Genomic DNA, 21,646 nt, shown 5'->3' with positions numbered 1-21,646 from the left:
ACAGAAAGTGGGACGGGGGTAGCCAAGGGGAAGGGATGGGTGGGGGGTGGGGAGTCACTACTTAATGGAGACAGAGTTTCTGTTTTGCAAGATGAAAGGGAAGTTTTGGAGATGATGGAGGTGACAGCTACAAAATATGAACATACTTATACAGTTACACTGACCTATACAGTTAAAAACAGTTAATGTAGTAAATTTTATGTGTATTTTACCACAATAAAAAAAATAGAAAGAAAAAGACTATCACCCAAGGTTCAATACTGAAAACAGAGTATGAATGTATACTACCATTTTCCACTGAGGTTTATATTTTACTTCTGAACTCCCAGCAGTCAGAAAACTGAGATGTCTTTCAATTTTTACACACTTTCCCCATTCAAACTCAAGTCTAAATTTACTTATTTTCTTTACAAACTGGAATATTTTACATGGGCCGTAATTTATATAAGAAGCAACAGTGCTAATATGTTAAACTCTGTCCAAAATTCCTGCAAAAGTATTTCTTAACCTATCAACTACTGCCAAACAACATTCACTGATGTTAAGTAACTACATCTCTTTAAACCCTGGGAACTACTGTAAAGATTCAGTCGTAAGTCACTGACCTATAATGAAATGTGAGTTGAATTAAAGTAAACTGCTGCCTCCTTACTGGGAAAAACAAAGACTGCCACTCAGTCTTCAGCTGCCTCTGAGCTAGTCTGCGGGCTGCGTTTCGCTCTGTGTAATTATCCTTAGGGGTCCTGACTACCTTATACCGCTTCTAATGTATCTCTAGTAGGAACACATTTGCTCATGAAATTAGTGAAAACTAGGGTTAAATTCTGAAATTCTGATGGTAGATCATGGAATACATTTCTAGTGTTGGATGCTTATTTGAGTTCTGGAATGTAAAGCAAAATATGTACTGAACCCTTGGGAATGAGATTGCTTTGTAAAATCTTTATTCATTCCAAATACTATACTGTATAGGCATTCAGATACTTGAAGGATAAAGCCAATAAAATAAAGCTAAATCTGTCATCATTTTTATCCTCATCAAGATGTAAGCAACAAATTCAAGGTTAAAAATGAAACGAAGTGCTACCTTGCAGAAAATGTTTTTCTATTTTACCATGAATTAAGTAAATCTTGACAGAGTTGAGGATTAATCATTGTTAAACTAAATATTTTCACAGTGTGAAGATACACTGCGACTGCCTCTGCCATTCCATCTGCCATCAGAGTCCTGGCAGGTGGCCCTTATTTTATTGTGACTGCCACTTAAAGTCACAAACATACCCAGGGTCATTCATTCCCTACAGTCTGCAGTGATGAGAGGGAGCAGATCCATCTCAACAGTACCATAAATGCTATCCCAGAAGCATGTCTTTAGGTGGGCGACTGGGATGTAAACCCTTCCCTGTTCCTCAGTTTTACCAACTCACACTACCTTGAAAGCCCGAGCTTCAGAGTTTCTGTTAGCAACAGTCTGAGCCAACAAGCTCTGCCATCCCATTGGATCTTCCTTGTAGGAGAGCTGGCCCGCTCTGAGCTTAACATACAACACCCCATCCTTGGAAAGGATTGACCTAAAAGAAAACAAGAATGAATTTAATATGAGGTATTATTGGTGGTTCTTGATCAAAAACGTTAGGTTTCCCAACACCATGTTCTTATGAGATGAAGTCTCCACTCTTTTCCACTGAAGTGTATGACTGTTTGCTCTGTCACTAAATCAGGCCCTACAAAAGAGCTAAAACAACTTCTGTTTTTCTTTGGCCTCTAGACTCAAGGAACTTGTTAAATAAGAAGGTCTTCTGACTGTCTACTCATGTGTGAGCTTCAAAGGCAGTATTTAGTCTGACACATCTTCATGTTCCACGTCCCGAATGCGTGCTACACATGGGTCGCAGAGGTAATGAAGGGCTGCTGATGGGTGTGCAGCAGAAAGAAAATGATGCTGCAAATCTACAGACAGAACAATACAGAATACAGCCATTACAGAGACAGTTTGGAGGAAATGGAAAGTTGGACTAAACTATAACAACTTTTGCAATCTTACTAAATTTTCTGGAAATTTAAAGACTTAATTTACATACCACTGCAGGTATAAAATTATTAACATTCTCTGTTCATTAAAAAAATTATTTACATATGACGATTTCTACCCAAAACCAATCCATCATAATCTTTTAATTTTATGACAACAATCTAACAAGAGAACAGTAAAGGGACTGAACAGAAAACGTCATCTGACAAATATCAACTCGGCTGCCGTAAGTTTCCTTTGTGAGGATACACATCAGTCTTGTTTTCTGAAACTAAATTGTTCATCGTTGCTCCAACATAGAATTCTACCACTGCCCCAACTTAAGTCACTTCAAGTTTCTCAAATGAATGAACATAAATATTTAGGGTTTTATTTCTACATTAAAATTTTCATTTTCTAACATAACTGTTTTAAAAATATCCTCCTGGATGAGATCTAAGCATGACAGCAACCATTCCAGGTAATAATCTGTAATTTACACCTTCCCATATACTTCTATTCACTTCACAGAGACAGCTGAGAAATTCAATATACTTACTTCAAGTGCTGCGTTCCCTTGCTTAAGTCTATGAGCAGTTCCCAGTATCGTGGGCCTTTAACTTTAATCTGCCAAGATAAATGTAAATGCAGTCAACCCAATGCTGAAAAAGTGCTCTTCTGACAAAATGAGACCCATGCTTCACAGAGGAAATAAGAAAAACTGGGCAGGGGAGAGATACTGAGCAGTTAACAAGTCCTATTTCCAGGCAAAAATGGATGTGAGTCATGTTCTGGGGCCATCTAACCTATCAGGAAAGACCTTCACTACTCTCCACAACAGCTCCTTCTGGGGCTGCTTTCCTATTTCCTGGGAAACACTAAGAAAGCCGGAAAAGGACAGTGGCCACCATGTCCAGCCTGAAGGTGGCAAGAATAATCCCCTGAAACAGCCCAAGAGGCAGGTCAAGAAGATAGATGAGAAAAATAAGGCATTCAAGTAGAAGTAAAAAGAGAAGAAATGGAGCTAAAAGCAAAGGCCATGCATGGGGCAGTGGTCCCCAACCTTTTTGGTGCCAGGGACCGGTTTTGTGGAAGACAATTTTTCCATGAGGACGGGGGATAGAGCTCAGCCGGTAATGCAGGGAGTGAGGGCGCAGGATGAAGCTTCGATTGCTCTCTGCTCACTTCCTGCTGTGCGGCCCAGCTACGGACTGGTACAGGTCTCTGGCCCAGGGGTTGGGGACACTGCTGTGGGGAAAGGCCCCTCAGCCACAGGTGGAATTAAGAAATCTGGCAAAAAAAAAGTGAGCTGTTTTTTGTGCCTGGGGCAACAGTGATCCCTAATTCCATTCCTGTTTTAACATCTGGATCCTGTTGTAACACCTGTTGCCACCTATAGCTAGAATGAAGTGTTATCCTGAAGCCTGCTATATATTTAAAAAATAAACTTTTATATAAAAAAAGTAATCATAATCATCTTGCAGTGGCTCATCTCTTTAGTTCTTCTCACTCTGTCATTTCAGCCTTAGCTGAGAGGACACGGTAAACCTCATTCAGAATCCTGCCAAAGCATGTTCTTCAGTTTTTGTTCCATCCCAAATTCTGTACCGCCTGGAATTAAACCAACTCATTTTGGAGGGAAAAAACAAAACACTGTGAAAGCATAGGCTTTTGTTCAGCCATCTTTTGTGCTAAGTTTCTCTGCTGAATTTACCCCTTGGGTGGGTCTCCCTAAATCATATTCAACTTACCTGCTTTAAAAGGTGGAGCTCTGGAAGAAGGGTGGGAGCCATCAGTTCTTCCTTGGTTTGCTCATACCACTGAGTGCCCTTCAGAAATATGACAGAACAGCCACATTCACTGTGGAGTCAGGGCAGGGATTTTCAATTTTTTTCATCTCATGGCACACATAAACTAATTACTAAAATTCTGCAGCACACCAAAAATAAAACAAAAAACTAAAAACGGAATTATCTTCTGAAGGGTGGGCCCCTTGTCATGCAGGCTTCCCCTGCTAGGTGAGTGTTCTAGGAGCCCATCTGTATCAGTGTACCAGCTGACATTGTTGTGAGGGGCTGCATTCAGTGAATTTTTTTTGAAGACTCAATGCATTTGCCCATTTCATGATGGGTGACTTAAGAATACACATGCCCACACCGTGCTGAGTGTTCATCAATTTCTGACCAAAAATGGCATGACCCCTGTGCCCTACCCTCTCTGTGCACCCATTCTCACCCCAAGTGACTTTTTGTTGTTGTTTACCAGATGACAAAAGTCCTCAAAGGGAAACATTTTGCCAATGTGGAAGAGGTGAAACAAAAAATGGCAGAAGCACTAAAAGGCATTAAAATCAATTGAGTTCAAAAACTGTTCTGAGCAGTAGGAAAATATCTCCATAGGTATACTGCATCAAATGGAGAGTACTTTGAAATTGACTGAAGTTTAAACATGTTAATAAATACACAATTTTTTATAAATAAATTCTGAGTTCTTTTGGGTCCTCCCTCATATTTCTTCCAATTGGACAAAAAAAAAAAAGGGTATAATTTTGATTCATTCACCCTGGACAGCTATTGTGTGTTGGCTGTTGTCACTTTTTTATTTCATAATCTAAGGGAAAAGAGGGCAGTGTCCATGACCAAATAGTCAGGTATTGCATATTTAAAAATTCTTGAGGCACAGTAGTTGAAAATCACTGAGTTAGAGGATGCTACAAAGAAGAAACATCTCCACTTTACACTTCTCCTTCCCCACAGTTTGTACAGAGTACCAAATAGCATAAAATCTTCTCTGATACTCAGGTCTCAAAGGGTTCAAGCCTACGACTCTTTGTGGGTCTGCATTACCTTCTGTCATTTCCAGACCTGCACTCTACTGACAGCAGTACTGCCTATATGCACTTGCCACGCCTCATGAAGCCTTCTCTGCTGGAACTGTGCCCCTGCAGTTGGCACATTCTCAGCCCAAACACAGTGGCTGCTCCTCCCCCCACTCCCCCCCACACACATGCACATAGCAGGATGGAGCACTTCTCTGCCTCACCTGCATTTCGCACATACCTCTGGTTACCACTCCATTCTTACGGCATCCCTGCCTAGCTCCCCAACAGACAAGGAATATGACAGTGTCATATTCTGCATCCCAGAGCCTAACACAATTTTGATACATAGAAGGTACTTAATCATTTTCTGAATAAAGGAAGGATACATTATGCATAATGAATCTCCTGCATCTAAATCAACCATCTCTCATCAAACACAGGACCACTGGCTTTAAAGTACTCTGCTAACAAATCTCAGAACAGCTGCAACTCAGTTCATTCTTTAGAGCACTACCATTAGCCACATAAAGTTAACAGGGACATTTTCAAACAAGCTCAAAGGAAGAAAGAACGGATGTTTGTCTCTAAGATCTTAGGCCCACAGACCATAAATGAGCCTGACTGTCCAGAAGGATGTGCGAGAACTTCACAGGCTTCAGTTTTTATGAGGGTTCAACTCACTACTGTCATCTTTTAAAGGACAATACTTTTGAAATACTTTGACCTGCAAAGATAGGTGAATGGTAATAAAATTACAAATCAATGACAGGGGGAAAGAGTTACCTTATATGTAACTTCTAAGAGTGCATAGCAGGGAGTATTTGTGTCCACATCCACAGGCACCAGCAGCCGTGGTTCCGCAGCCAGCACATACAGGTGCCGCAGAGCCTGGAGATGATACCTGTTCACCGAAAACAGACAGGAGGTAATCATCAGGTGACAACAGCTTGAGCTCTACACTCTGCCGTGGCTGACAAGCTATACCAGGCAGACACTAGCGTGCTATCTTGCAATGACAGCTATCCTGAAGGAAGATGAGGCAATCCAATTAAAAGGTCATGGAGCAATTCTCTTTTAAAAATTATAGACATTTGGCCCTGGCTGGTGTGGTTCAGTGGTTGAGTGCCAACCTGTGAATCAAAGGGTCGTCGGTTCAATTCCCAGTATAGGGCACATGCCTGGGTTGTGGGCCAGGTCCCCAGCAGGGGGCGCATGAGAGCCAACCAAACATTGATATTTCTCTCCCTCTCTTTCTCCCTGCATTCCTCTCTCTAAATAAATAAACAAATAAAATCTTCTAAAAAATAATTATAGACATTTGATCCTTTACCAAAGAATTCTTTAAAAAATATATTTTTGGACTTCCGGCCAAGATGGAGACATAGGTGGACACACCGTACCTCCATGCACAACCAAGATTGGAACAACAACAATTTAGAGGCAGAATAACACCCAGAACTGACAGAAAATTTATCTGAATGGAAGTTGGACAGCCAAGAAGTTGAAATAGACCCATTCATCCAGACCGGTAGGAGGGGCGGAGAGGAACAGCCAGGCGCAGGTTGTGGTGCGGAGAGTGGGGAGAGTTGAGCACATAAGGCAACCGGGGCGCACAAGATTGCAGTGGGTGGACCCTGAGTGCGCAAGTGGCAGCTGGCAGACCCAGTGAGGTGGCAATTGTGGAGCAGGGCAGAGCACGTAGCCCAGGATCCCAGGGAGGGGACTGAGGTCCCAAGGAGAAGTGAGCTACCACCATTGTTCCCTCTTGACCCCACCCTCACATTCAACGTCACAATCTAGCGACTGGGGTGTCCAGCCCTGGTGAACACCTAAGGCTCGCCCCTCACAGTAACAGGAATGACCAGACCAAAAAAAGAGAGAGAGAGAGAGATGGCTCAAATAGAAGCACAAATCAGTGCCCCAGAACTCATCCTTTTGAGCAACCAAGAAATAGCTAACCGCCCTGGCTGGCATAGCTCAGTGGATTGAGTGCGGGCTGGGAACCAAAGTGTTCCAGGTTCGATTCCCAGCCAGGGTACATTCCTGGGTTGCAGGCCAGAACCCCCAGCAACCGCACATTGATGTTTCTCTCTCTCTCTCTATCTCCTTCCCTTCCCTCTCTAAAAATAAATAAATAAAATCTTAAAAAAAAAAAAGAGAGAGTTAAAAAAAAGAAAAAAAAAGAAATAGCTAACCTATCAAATGCACAGTCCAAAACACTGGTGATCAGGAAGCTCACAGAATTGGTTGATTTTGGTTGCAAATTAGATGAACAAATGCAGGTTACCATAAAAGAAATGAAGGAAAATGCACAGGGAACCAGTAGTGATGGGAAGGAAACTGGGACTCAAAACAATAGAGTGGACCAGAAGGAAGAAAGAAAGAAACAATCAAACAGGAAAGAATGGAGAAGTTAAGAATTCAAAAAAAATGAGGAGAAGCTTAGGAACCTCCAGGACATCTTTAAACGTTCCAACATCCAAACTATAGGGGTACCAGAAGGGGAAGAGGAAAAGTAACAGATTGAAAACGTATTTGAACAAATAGTAAAGGAGAACTTCCCCAACCTGGCAAAGGAAATAGACTTCCAGGAAGTCCAGGAAGCTCAGAGAGTCCCAAAGAAGTTGGACCCAAGGAAGCATACACCAAGGCACATCATAATTACATTAGCCAGGGTAAAAATGAAGGAGAGAATCCTAGAAGCAGCAAGAGATAAGAGGACAGTAACCTACAAAGGAGTTCCCATCAGACTGTCAGCTGATTTCTCAAAAGAGACCTTACAGGCAAGAAGGGGCTGGAAGGAAGTATTCCAAGCCATGAAAGACAAGGACCTATATCCCAGATTACTCTATCCAGCAAGGCTTTCATTTAGAATGGAAGAGCAGATACAGTGCTTCTCAGATAAGGTCAAGTTAAAGGAGTTCATCACCACCAAGCCCTTATTTTATGAAATGTTAAAGAGACTTATCTAAGAAAAGATTAAAAAAACATGTATAGTAAAAGGACAGCAAACTCACGATTATTAACAACCACACCTAAAGCAAAACCAAAAGAACAACTAGAGCAGGAACAGAACCACAGAAATGGAGATCACATAGAGGGTTAGCAACAGGGGAGTGGGAGGAGAAGAGGTGGGGGAAAGGTACAGAGAATAAGTAGCATAGATTGTAGGTAGAAAATAGACAGGGGGAGGGCAAGAATAGTATGGGAAACATAGAAGCTAAAGAACTTATGACACAGGGATAAGAACTAAAGGGGGGGGAGTGGGTGGGAGAGGGTGTACAGGGTGGAGGAGAGTGAAGGGGGAAATGGGACAACTGTAATAGCATAATCAATAAAATATGTTAAAATATATATATATTTTAATTTATTTTTAGAGATGAGAAAGGGAGGGAGAAAGAGATGAAGAGAAGCATCAATAGGCTGCCTCTCATACAACCCCAACCAGGGACCTGGCCCGCAACCGAGGTATGTGCCCTGACTGGGAATAGAACTGGACACCTTTCAGTTTGCAGGATGACACCCAACCCCCTGAGCTATACCAATCAGGGCTGCACAAGAATTCTTAAATTTTCAGTTATAAGGTTTTACAGAGTGGCAAAAATCTAACATGAAAACACATAGTAATACATTGATCACTTATACAATCAGTTTCCAAATTTCCTTTTCTGCTTAACATGGGCACCTCTTTTTACCTCCTAAGGAATTTACTTCTAGGTTTTTTTTTTCCCTTAAGCATTGATAGGGAATAAAGGGGAGAACAGTGCCAGTTTTCCTCAAATAGGAAAGCTCTCCTACTAGGATGTACAAACACATACACGCACACAGAATACAGTGCATCCAAAAATAATGTGTGAGAAAATGACAATATTCTTCTTTTTGTGTATATGCTGAGTTTTCAAAACAAAACTTTTAACTTTAAAATGATTTAGAATTTAAACACAAAAAAGTTTTTACATTTTAAGATTTCAGAAGAATGAAATGAGACTTCACATTATTTTTTAAATTTAGTTATAGCAATACCCTCCCTATTCCCACCAAAATCTACCCACCCCTAACAAATCCATTAGAAATAAAATCAATCATGGCCAGGAAAAAAAAACTGGTATTTATCAGTCACATAAAGGTTCTCTGTGTTTAACATCAAACTGATTTGTTTAAAATAAGTTAAACCAGTGAACACAATGACCAGCAATATGTGAGTGTGGCTTTCCACTGTACCCTAACCAACAGCTAACCACAACAAGCCAAAAATGTTTCTAACAATAATGTTCTTATGCACCACCTATCACTAAAGCTTGGCTTTCAGGTCAGGCTACTTTTGTATAAAAAGTTTCTCTATGAGTTACAACAGTTTAAAGTGATGGCTTCGTTACCACAGTGAGCAGCTCATCCCTGGGCAGTTGTTAGGGTGCCTTCAGGTGAGAACAATGGTCATCTCAGATGTCACTGAGATATGAGCAGCTCTTTCCTTCCCTTACTCCACATGCAGAAGATCTGCTGTACCTGAAGGTCTAGGGAAACAGAAGTGTGGGTGGTTCTTTGCGCTCTGAAGGCACAGCTTTTGCATTGTCAGACTGCTCCTATGTGTTTGAGGTTCTACTGCTCACTGCCACTTCTAAATTGACTCTGACTTTTTTGCTGCACTTTGCTTTTGTTGTCCCTTCCATGTCATTTATATAAAACTTCATGGCATTCATGTAAAAGGGAAAAAAAGAATTCATATAGGCATTGCCACTAAATCAAACAAATTTCTCTCTTGGGATTAATTATAGCACAAAATGTACCATCTTCAGCTCCTCTTAGCTACTATCTCTTGCTTGATGAATTCTTCCCTAGAGATTACCCTGTTGATCTACTTCTGGGTTAGAGCAGTTCTAGTGGTTGGAGTACAGTGGAAGACCAACCAGCCATCAGATGTCTAAAGTCCTCTTCTGGTCTAAAACTTTGTGAAAGAAACTCCTTAAAATATTTAGCCAGAAAGATAACTAAGTTGAAGAACACAATAAAGCTAATTTGGAAATGAATCCATGAAAACAAAACACGATCAACTTATCCCCTTAGAGAGCTTAAAAAAGATCACGTTGAGAACAGAATCACTGGACTCACCGGTTGTCAGTGCTGTGAGCCGGGAAGTGCGGGTAAAGGGCACAGAGGAGAGCGGCGATGGAGGAGTTTGAGGTGCTCAGAGAGTACCTGCAAGGTAAATGCAGCAGGCGCAGACAGAATTAGTGATACTGCCAAACTCGCACAGCATTCTTGAAAACCAGGCAATCGGGGTCCTTACTGTGACAAGGCGTTGTCAAGATCTTGAAAATATGTGTCAGTGCTATGAACATTTCCTTCTTGGCCCACAAACCATTTCAAGATTATGTACTACTTAAAGCAGATGCATCATTCCACAAATGTTAAATTATAAAATTTGAACTAATAAGCAAAGTTTTAATCTAAAATAAGCACAGTACTGAGGACCATGAGTGTGATCCTAGAGATTATAGACATTTAAAAAGTCAGGTACAGAGTATACCTCCTTCTTCTCCAGTTTTATTTATACTTATTTATAAAATTATGAACATTACTTTTAAAAACACAAGGTTTTTTTCTTGGGCACCTCAAACTTTCTATTTCTGTAAAGCATGAATAATTCCTCAGACTGATAAACTAATAAAAAAGGCAAAGTTATCATTAAAAGTTACAGTGATTGCATAAATAACTATTTCTCAAAATATGAATAGCTTTTTTGTTATCAATGATAAACTTATTTTATAAAATCCACAAACTCTTAGTAAAGCAAATCTTAGTAAAGCAAAATCTTTTAAAATCTTCCTTAAATTATTTTAATGTTGCTCAAATTCAGCATGGCAAATGGGCAAATTAAAGTTCTAGTTTATCTTGCGAATATCTTGAAATAAAGATTGTACAGGACATTATATAAAACCACCATTGAAGAGATTCAGTATTTTATATATTTTATTATATGTACTCACACACATATCCCCCCAACCTCTGTCCCTGTGTCTATTTTCAAATAGGGTAAGAATTTAGCATTTATCACACACACATATTTAATTAATTTAGGAAGAAAAGATTTCAAAATTTAAGGAAATATTTTGACATGTGCATTTTTTCTTTACCATTTTGATGAAACCAAAATCCAAAGACAAGCATTAGTTATTAGTGTTGGGAATTCTGAGGTTAAACATAAGGGTGGAGCTGTGCTGTCAGAAACTTATACGCTGTCAGAGTACACATAACCATCAAACAACCAGGAATCACTAGAAAGGCAGATGCAGCATGGGAGAAAGCCTACTCAACATGTATGAGCAAGTAGGGTCATGTAGTATATAATGATGAGAGATGGGGTTGAATAAGAGAGTAAAATTAATGCAGGGGCTTACTATGAAAGGAAAACAGGATTTCAAAACTCGTAAAATAAGAAGAATTTTTATACTAACATTTCTTCAGCCATTCTTAATTCTCAGTGATTATAGAAAGAACAAGTGTAGAAAACCTGCTAAAAGGGCATGCAACCTTTCTGACAACCTCTACTTTCTATGCTCTGTAAAGGCAAGTTCCAATGTTTAGTTCAGTCTGAAAGAGGACGAATGAACCCACATGGCTTGCAGAACTTGTGTCTGTGCACCAGGGTCATACACATACACACTAGAGCGGAGTAAATGCAGGGGAACACCACACTGACTGCTTGGAAGACTCAACGCTGCGACTTCGGTATTGAGACTCCCATTCCTCCCAAACCTATGTACGGACTCAGTGCGATTCTGATCAACATTTCAGCAGGCTATGTACCATGGCAATCACAAAGGAATTCCAACACTAATACAGTATGGAACTACAAAGCGCCAAGAACAGAAAAACACACTACTGAGAAAAAATCCCCGTATGGAGGGTTTATTGTACTATATATCAAGGCTTACTATAAAGCTACAATAATTAAGAAAGTGTGGTATTAGTGCAAGTATGGCAACATAGACCAACTGAACATAAGAGCCCAGAAATAAACACATGTATAAGAACACTTAATTTATAACAAATGTGGTTCCGCAGAAAAGTGGAGAAAATTTAAACTTCTCAATAACAGTGCACCAGAAATATCAGTTCCAGGTAGGTTTTAAATCGTAATGAATGGAGAAGCTAAAAAACTGGAAGACAAATATCTTCATTGGGGGGAGGTGTAGAAAAATATTTCATCAGGACAAAAAAACACAAACCATGAAATAAAAATAACAATTCTCCTCACCAAAAGACATCATTAAGCGAGTTTAGAGACGAGCTGCAGAGCAGAAGATAACTGCAACACACAAACTGACCGAGGCCTCGGGGTAACAGTGATAAAGCAATAGGGAGTCGACAAATTAATAGAAACAGAAAGAACAGAGGTTGACAGGGGCTGGGGGAAAGCGAACTAGAGGAGTTGCTGATTAAAGTGTATTATGAGTTTCAGTTTTACAATAAAAACATGAATATACTTAACACTACTGAACTGTAATGTTGGGGTCCACTCTGGGTGGTTTTGGAGACCACAGCCCCACAAGAGCAGGCCTTGAAACAGGCTAGTGAGTCTCCCTGGAAAGCCAGGAAACACAGGTGGCAGACACCGCCCGACACTAACACTGGGGGTTTCCATGGAAATCAGGCCTGAAACATATATTGTATCCTTCCAAGCTTGCTCTGCCTTGCCAAAGCCCCCTTGATATAAACCAGAGCATAAGGAGTGAACTCCTTGTCCCCTGAAACACGCCTTTACAACCATCTGGTGTGAGCACGTCTCACTGGCCCTGAGCTGAGAGAGTCTCTGTGTTTCTTCAATTGTTATCTGTAGATAGTCAGTTTTTTATGACTATAGCCTTTTGGACATTGATCGATAAGCTACAAGCTATGCATGTATGCTGTAGTCCCCTACACATTCAGATCCTAATAAAAGCTGTTTTGGAGAAGGGCTCGGGGCATTCTCCACTAGAGGGAATCACCACTCCCTTTCCTGCCGGAATAAGAGATCATGTCTGGGACAACTTATTCTCATCCGCAGAGGCCAGGAGAGCTCTGTTGGTTGGGGTTCCCCACACTGTACATTTAAAAATATTTAAGGCAGTAAATTTTATGAAATTTTACCACAAATAAAATCCAAAAAAGTAAACTAATATGAAAATAGGTAACGAGAGATCTGGACATTATACAAGGTTTTCCAGTTGGTCATTATCATTATTTAGGGAAACGAAAATTAAAAACACAATGAGATAGTACTACCAGAAAGCTAAAATTAAGATGACTAATAGCAAGTGTTGACAGGGATGGGGAGCAACTAGAATGTCATGTGGTGCTGATGGACATGTAAAATGGTATGGCTACTTGGGAGCACTGATGGCACTGTCTACAGAAACTGAACATAAACATACACCCTATGACCGAATTCCACTGAGGGAACAGATCCACATACAATAAATCAAAGGCATAAGCAATAATATTCATAACAGCATCATTCATAATTGCCCCAAACTAGAAATAACATAACATATCCATCAACAGCAAAGTAAATCAATAACTGTGGCTATTGATTCCTATCACACCATGGAATTCAACAGCACTGTCACAAATACAATGCAGAGCAACAGAAGTTACAAAAGGATACATAGTGTATGATTCCATTTGAATTTCAAAAACAGGCAAAACCAATCTAAGGTGTTAGAAAACTAGCAATAAATAGTGGCTATCTTTGGGCAGAAGTAAAATACCAGTGACAGGGGAGGCGAGGCCAGAGCAGAGAGGCGTTCTCAGCTACGTCCTGATCTCCGCAGCACGACTGCAGGTTGTTCCCAAGCTGTGCTCCTCTGACTTGTAGTGTGTGTGTGTGTGTGTGTGTGTTCAGTACAGATTAGTGTGTGTGTGTGTGTGTGTGTGTGTGTGTGTGTGTGTGTATTCAGTACAGATTAATAAAAGCCAGGGAAGTCTTACAAAAAGATAAGGTGGTTAGGAATGACAGATAATGGAAAGAGAGTGTGAAATTGAACACTAAGGAAATCTCACAGGGTTTGCTGGCTGTAGTGTTTGTGACCTTCATGAGAAAACACTTTAGTAAAAGGGTAAAATCCTTCAATGGTGGGGAACAAGAGGCTTAGCAATGAAGTATTGAATTATATACTCTTCTGAGAAATGCAGTGATGTTAAGTATGTTAAGGAGAGGATGGTAACTCTACCAAGCAGGGCATAAATTGATGGTTAAACCATAAAAAGGCCCCTTTATAGTGTAATAATGCCTCCAGATAAGCTAACAGCTAGCCAGAATAAAAAATTTCTATGCATCTTCAAATTTAAAATAAGTCATTCTTATAGATCAATCTTGCTATGATCTCATCAAAGAAATATTCATTTACCTTCCTCCTCCCAAAAACAGAATCCCAAGTGCCATATGATGGGCTAAGTGGAAACCATAGTTCATTTCACCACCTGTTTTCATGTGCAAGAAACGACAAAGCTGCAAAACCTTTAGATTCCCTGAGCCAGCCATGACCATGGCCAGAGACAGCAGCACCACACTTAGGCACGTTTCCAGGTTGTAAGGACCTGTCTGGAAATACAAAAAGAAGGCTGCCATATTCCATTTCTTTATTATCAACTGTTATGTTACATTTCTTTTTTTATTAATTTTTACTTACTGATTTTTAGAGAGAAAGGAAAGGATCAAGATAAAATGAGAGAAACATCGATTTGTTGTTCCACTTCTTTATGCATTCACTGGTTGATTCGTGTATCAACCTGACTAGCCATCAACTTGCGACCTTGGTGCACCAGGCCGATGTTCTAATCAAGTGAACCACCTGGCCAGGGCCAACATTACTTTATTATCCACTGCTGTGTATTACACTTCTTCACTATCAAAACTAACATGCTCATCATTAGATTACAAATGTTTATAACTTTTAAAAAATCTATAAAAACAAATATTTTCTCTGATTATGAAATTTAAATTCAATGCAGAAAACTCAAAAAATAAAATATCAAAAAGATGTAACAATTACTTGGAAATAGAAACACCCAAAGAGAACTTCAGTAAACATTTTGCCTTTCTTGTTCTCCAAATCTTTTCCTGCACTTATATACATATTTTTCCAAAAGAAATTGAGATATTACTATACACAATATTTTTAACCTTTTAATCTATTATAAACAATCTGACAACAAACTCTTCTAGAATACAATTTGATAGCCCCCTTGTCTAACAAGGTACAGATATACTATAATCAAATTTATTTAACAACTTTTAGACTTTCTGATGTTTCTAATTTTCTCACATTATAAAAAATGTTGCATAAATCTGTGTGGATTTTACCAGGAAATAGAATCTTGCAGTTTTCCTAGCATCACAGCAGCAACTCCTTAAAAACAACTCCATGTTTACTAAATACTAATTTTGAGGCCATTACCAACATTCAGTACTGAGACAGAATGGCAGACAGTATGAGAATCCATGGAGGATATGGCTTTTCTTATTTATTCTCTTGTCACGAGATTTAGAGACCTGTGCACCCTTCAAGCGTAATCACATTCTCACCTAAATGATATCCCAGAATAAAAATAAAACTTCAAATTTCCCATTCTAAATTCAAACAAACTGCAGACTGACAATATACAAGTAACTGTATTATTTGTGAATTTTCTTCTAGCTTAAGACTCCAAAAAAAGACTTACCACAGAAGCATTAGGTGCAGACAAATAAGTCATAAAATCTTTTGCAAATTTATGCTGCAAAAACAAAAGAAAAAACTTAAAGTCAGGAGGAAGCATATTAAGACTTTGTGAAAAAAGAAAACAAAATAGAGTAAACTAAGATACTTCTTACCAAGCAGTTAAACGCTGATAAATTTTCTGAGCCAGCAAATCGAAAACCCAGAGACAAACAGGCTCCCGCAATTATGTAGACATGTGCTTGCCTAGAGACAGATTATAAGAAATTTCACTGTTGTCGTCATCATTCTGCCTTCAAACTCACTGTAAGTATTATCTCTAGGTAAATAATAACTCTCCCTGTCTCTAAGTGAGTTTCTATTCTGGAAATGCGCCACTGTGCCTCTACTCAATCAGCAGGTACCTGTGCCGTTTTCTTTGGCAGAAACACCATGTGGCCATCACTGATAAAGTGCATCTCTTGCCTGCATGTTTCGTGCAGCAAAAAAAAGAAAAATATATCACTGCCATTTTTTTAACGGAAAGAATAAAAGGAGAATATGTACAAATTAAATCTCCAATGTTAGTTTTTAAGAGCAAGAGCGCTATACTTCAGAGACCTAAACAAAAGCAAACAAACAAAAGAAATCATCTTTCTGAACATCTGATCAGCAATGGTTAGAAACACAGGGATTCAGAATCACTCAAAGGTCAAGAGCAGCACAGCTCTTACAGAGCACATTCCTATTGTTCATCTGACAGATGCTAGGACAGCTCATTTGTATTTCACATTTCATAACTTACGACAAGGTTTCCAGATTCAAATCCTCTGAGCAAGGCAATTCAATTTCACTGAGAGAGATACTATTTTCTCTTATAATCTGTTAAGATACAAACCAAGAATACCTGAACATTAATATTCAAGTTACAAATATTTAATGATCTGAAAAATAACACGTTGCTTATCTTGGCCATGTTTACATAAAAGAAGCTTTGCCAAACCATTTCATTCAAAGGCCCAATTGTAATAATGTCCATGCAACCTAATTTCAAGTCTAAGATGGCCCAAATGAGAAAAAAAACTGAAAAGGACTAAATGAACATAAACTACAGGACTTAAGTATATTCTGAAACAACAGCAGAGTAATACTATTTCACACCAGTGAGCTGAAATGGAAGATGATGGCTACAGAGGAAAGTTGGGGCAGGGGTGCAGGGAAGCAGTATGAAAGGAAAATGCACTTGGAGAGAACTCTACAAAGAGACATACACTTGGCCGTGGGACATTTCTAGCATTAAGCTCACCACAGGTGAGGCTGGCCATTAGATTAATTACTCAAGTTAAGCTGAAATGTCAATGTGTTCATCTGTGACTACTATATAGAAACCCACCCCTTTCCTACAGGTAGTGAACAAGAATTTTTTTTAACCCAGAATATCTAACTTTAATAACTAAGAAGGGATTTGGTCTGCTTCACTTAAAAATTACAAATAAAAGAGAAAAAGCTATATATTTTCTAAACATATGAAAGCAAGTACATAGAATGGAGAAACTCTGATGATTTATTCCTATTCTTTTTAGAAGACTGCTCAGGAAAATAACGTTTCAGGATGTTTTCTATGATAAAACAATATATATTCAGAAATTACTTGCAATATAATCTTCTTATGACTAAACATCACCAAATCAAAAAACTTGGACTTTTTGGTCAACTCAATGTGTGTGTGTGTGTGTGTGTGTGTGTGTAACCTGATGACAGCATTTGTAAGCTCCTTTTTGATCTTTGAAAGGAGCTTGAAGGCCTACGTTTGAACCCTACAGGGCCACACACTAGCCCTGTGACCACAGGCAAGTTTCCTGACTGCTCTATGCCTCCCCTGTAAAATCAGCAGAACAGGGTTTCCTACCTTCTAGGTTTCTGTGAGAATTAGAAGACTTAATCTACTCAAAGCTCTTAGAAGTAATGCCTAGCACTCAGTAAGTCCTTTATATAAAGTGTTAGCTTCTATTATTATTGTTGATCTGCAACACCCCTATCATAATAGCACGTCAATCATAAACCATTTAAAAGTACCACTAAGAGCCTGGGTTATAAACAACTGTATGGAGGGAGAGGGGGAACCCTCTTCAATCTGGTCCTTTTCACCTTTCTATGGTCTCCTAATATTTAAAAATAATCAACAATATAAAGAGTAATCAAAGGGAGAGATGTAATCCCTCAAGGGCAAGTTGAGGCACACAGGACATGAGTAGGAAAAGCCCACTGGGACTGGTTATGAAAGTAGGGGGTGGGCTGGGTGAAAGGGGGGAGAAGGGAGAAAAATTGGGACAACTGTACCAGCCTAAATAATAAAATATTATTTAAAAAATAAACAAAAGAAAGAAATAAAAGTATGTTGAGATGTATCATAAAGTTAACTAATAAATGCAGTTATTTTTTTAGAATAAAAAAAGACCACCAAACTCCTCTGTCCAAAGCAAAAATCTCAAAATCTAAAATCCTACAGCTAGTTTTATTTTGACCCCACCCCTTACTAGCTGGATGATTTTGATCCAATCTGTCCTCTTTCAATGTAATAGTAATGTATTGAGCTCTAGCCACTAGAGCTAGGAAAAAAAAGATACTAGTTGCTAGAAAAAAAAAGATGGAAGGGAAACAGTAGCTGACTGTGAGGAGTTTATAGTATAAGGACGCACAAACATTTGGAAGAGTTCATCGCTCCCACCCACATACAGGGGGCAATACACCTGAGCAACTTACAGCACAGTGCCACATCAGACAATCAGAAGGGAGTCTTTTTGGAAAAAATGACAATAAGGTACCTAACATAATATTTATCTTTATAATGATTTATGTAACTAATATATGCATTTAAATACCACAGGTTAAAAGGCCGATACACAAATAATCAATTTCATATTTTATATCAATTGTATAGCAGAAAGCAATTAGAAAATGAAATTCTACAGAAAGATTCCACTTGCTATATAATAAAAGGATGTAAAATACTTAGGAAAAAAACATTAAAAACTGTTCAAGAGCCTTAACATTCTGAGAGAAATTTTGAAATGGAGAGATTCTATATTCTTGGACTAGAAGACTCAATATTTAATTATCTATTCTCCATACACTTACCTATATAAATTTAATACAATTTCAGTTATAATCCACCAGACTTTTATATTGATACTAATAAGCTGATTCTAAATTTTACATGGAAAAGCAAATGACCTACAGAATTCAAAGAAATCACGAAAAACAAAAATGACAGACATGCACTACTTCAGGGGTCCCCAACCAGTCCTCAAGTGCCTCCTGTTGCACCCCCTCCCTGCCCTGTCTTCCAAGAAACTGGTCCCTGAGGCCAAAAAGGCTGGGGACCACTGCACTACTTGACCTCAGAACTCACTACAGTAATCAAGAGTATGATCCTGGCATAAGGACAAATAGATTAAAGAAACAGAATAGGGCACAGAAATAAGCCCACATGCTCATTTGACTTGGACAAAGGAGCCATAGAAATTCAATAGGGAAAAGCAGGTGTTTTCAACAAACAGTGTTAGTATAACTCAACATCCATGCTTTTAAAAAAATGAAAACCTCAATGCCTACCTGATGCCAAAAACAAAATTACTTTGAGATGAATGACATAACTATACACAAAAGCTAAAATATTGGAGGTTTTAGAGAAAAAAAACAAGTGAATATCTCCAAGACTTAGAGCTAGGCAAATGTTTTTTTCATAGGACACAAAACACAATACCCATAAAATAAAAATCTGATAACCTAGTCATTATCAAACTTTGAAAGTCTTCTGCTCAGCAAAAATATTAGTAAAAAAATGAACAGGCAAACGAGACTGGGAGGATGTTTCCAAAACATGTATCAGAAAGAATAGGCTTCTCATATGTATTAAAAATTCTAGCAACTCAATAATAAAAAGGTAAAATACATTTTAAAAAAAACCTCACCTGAGGATATGTTTATTGATTTGGGGGCAGCAGGGAGAGGAAAAAAAACACCGATGGGTTGCCTCCCATATGTGCCCCAATTGGAGATTGAACCTACAACCTAGGTATGTGCCCTGATCAGGAATCACACCTGCAACCTTTAGATGTATGGGACAACACTAATCAACTGAGCCACCCAGCCAGGGCAAAAATGCATTTAAAAAAAAAACAGGCAAGATAGGAACAGAGGCTTCACACAAAAGAATATATAAAGGAACTATTAGCAAATGAAAATGTTCTCTCATTAGTCAGCAGGGAAATAGAAATGGAAACTACATGCTAAATATCATTACAAATTTACCAGCAGAACTAAAATTAAAAAGACTACCATACCAAATATGGACAAGATGTACAGCACCAGCATTTTCATACACTCTTGGCCCAAGTGTAAAATGGTACAAACTCCAGGAAAAGATTAACCAGTTCTTATAAAACCAAATACATCATCTACTCCACACCTCAGTAACTCCAATCTTAAATATTTACTCAAAAAAAATTAAAATGTAAGTGCACAACAATATTTGTATAAGAGTATCTATGGCCTTAATTTATAATGGCTAAAACCTGGAATAGGGTGTCTAACAAAGGGGAATGGAAAAAGAAACTGTGGTATGTTTAGACAGTGGCACAGTACTTAACAATAAATAGGATGAACCATTAATACCTCACAATCATGAAAAAACTCATACGAAGGGTGTATGCTTTATGTGATTCCACTACCATAAAGTTCTACATCAGGCAAACTAATTTATTTTGGAAAAGCATCAGAAAACTGGTTGCCTTGGAAGAGAGGGTAAGTGAACAGGCTGGATAGGGGAAGGAGGGAACTGCTAGCCATTTTGATGAATGTTTGTTTCCATAAGCATATATTTTAGTCAATCTTACCAAATAATATACCGTATTTTTCAGACTGTAAGATGCACCCTCCCCACCCTCATTTGGGAGGAAAATGCAGCAGCAACCCTGCTCCTGTGACCCTGCTCCACTGCTGCTGCCTCCCGCCACTGACCCCTGCCCCAGTGAGCCAAGTTAGCTACATTCAGACTATAAGATGCACCTGCCTTTTCCTCCCAAATTTGGGGGGAGTGCGTCTTATAGTCTGAAAAATACAGTACTTAAGATCCACACTTTTCATTGTATATAAACTTCATCCTAAAAGGAAAGAATGTAGATAAATACTAGTCATTGATACATATGCTGAATTCTAGTTATTGATACATATGCTGAAATATTTAGGGAGAAGTACAGTACTGGCTGCAACTAACTGAAATATGACCTCATTTATCAAAAACAATGAACTGGATAAAGAATAAATGGACAGACATGTGATTAAACAAGTTTATATAGTAAACTACTAACTGTAGAATCTAATTGGTAATATGGGTGTGTCCATAAAGTTCTTTCAACCTTTCTTTATTTTGAACTTTTCCTTATGTAGATATTGGGGGAAATACTCTCAAACATTCTCAAGGACAGATAGATTTATTTTATAAATAAAATGGAACTGACACCACCAGAAATGGACTGTTGATTAACGGGCAATATTTATCATAATGTTTGATTTGGAGTTTTTATGGAGTCTGCTTATTTGTAACTATTTGGCTTATTGGGTAAATATGCCACTAAGTAATTAAAATAAGTTACTCTATAAGAGATTTAAATTGTCACAAAGTAAAATAGTATCTTAGATAAATATGTACCTAATTAGGATAAAAATGGCAAAAATGCTTTTTTAGGGTACTTTGGTAAAGATAATTTTTAAAAAGTACAATTTCTTAGAATCTGGGACCAGAAAGAAAAGTTGATCTATGATCAGCACACAAACTTAAAATGAAAGTTCCTATGTTTTCAAGAGGTACCATAATCATCAATATTGCCTTCTTAAGTATTTTATAGGGTTTTGAAATAGCTCAGAAGAAATCATAATTTTATGCCATTGAAGATATAACAAAATTTATTATATGTACTTACTTGAGGAACATTGCTATCAACCCACTTGGAATTTGGTAAAATATCATCCCACAAAATCAGGCATCGAGCAAGTGTCTTTAAAATATAATACAGAAAAAATTAATTAGAGCAGGCAGAACTATTATAAAAGTTCACAGATTTTATAATAATA

General features: G+C 38.4%; 1 protein-coding gene across 4 annotated transcripts in view; it reads right to left on the bottom strand.

Annotated features, from left to right (window-relative positions):
- Window positions 1-21,646, bottom strand: part of ANAPC1 (anaphase promoting complex subunit 1) — a 95,412-nt gene that overhangs the window by 9,291 nt on the left and 64,475 nt on the right. For all 4 annotated transcript variants that reach the window (XM_045827710.1, XM_045827709.1, XM_045827713.1 and 1 more), the window contains exons 34-43: window positions 21,496-21,570; window positions 16,317-16,393; window positions 15,688-15,778; window positions 15,537-15,590; window positions 14,222-14,415; window positions 9,942-10,028; window positions 5,616-5,733; window positions 3,763-3,840; window positions 2,571-2,638; window positions 1,433-1,571 (exon numbers count right to left, since the gene is read on the bottom strand). In XM_045827710.1, the coding sequence (XP_045683666.1) occupies window positions 1,433-1,571; window positions 2,571-2,638; window positions 3,763-3,840; window positions 5,616-5,733; window positions 9,942-10,028; window positions 14,222-14,415; window positions 15,537-15,590; window positions 15,688-15,778; window positions 16,317-16,393; window positions 21,496-21,570 (981 nt within the window). The remainder of the gene's footprint in view (window positions 1-1,432; window positions 1,572-2,570; window positions 2,639-3,762; window positions 3,841-5,615; window positions 5,734-9,941; window positions 10,029-14,221; window positions 14,416-15,536; window positions 15,591-15,687; window positions 15,779-16,316; window positions 16,394-21,495; window positions 21,571-21,646) is intronic.

This window comes from Phyllostomus hastatus, unplaced genomic scaffold (assembly GCF_019186645.2).
Source record: "Phyllostomus hastatus isolate PE091 unplaced genomic scaffold, TTU_PhHast_1.1 phas_scaffold_78, whole genome shotgun sequence".
Taxonomy (NCBI): domain Eukaryota; kingdom Metazoa; phylum Chordata; class Mammalia; order Chiroptera; family Phyllostomidae; genus Phyllostomus; species Phyllostomus hastatus.
The sequence above is the reverse complement of the archived record's forward strand: the minus strand, read 5'-3'. Positions and strand labels throughout refer to the sequence as shown.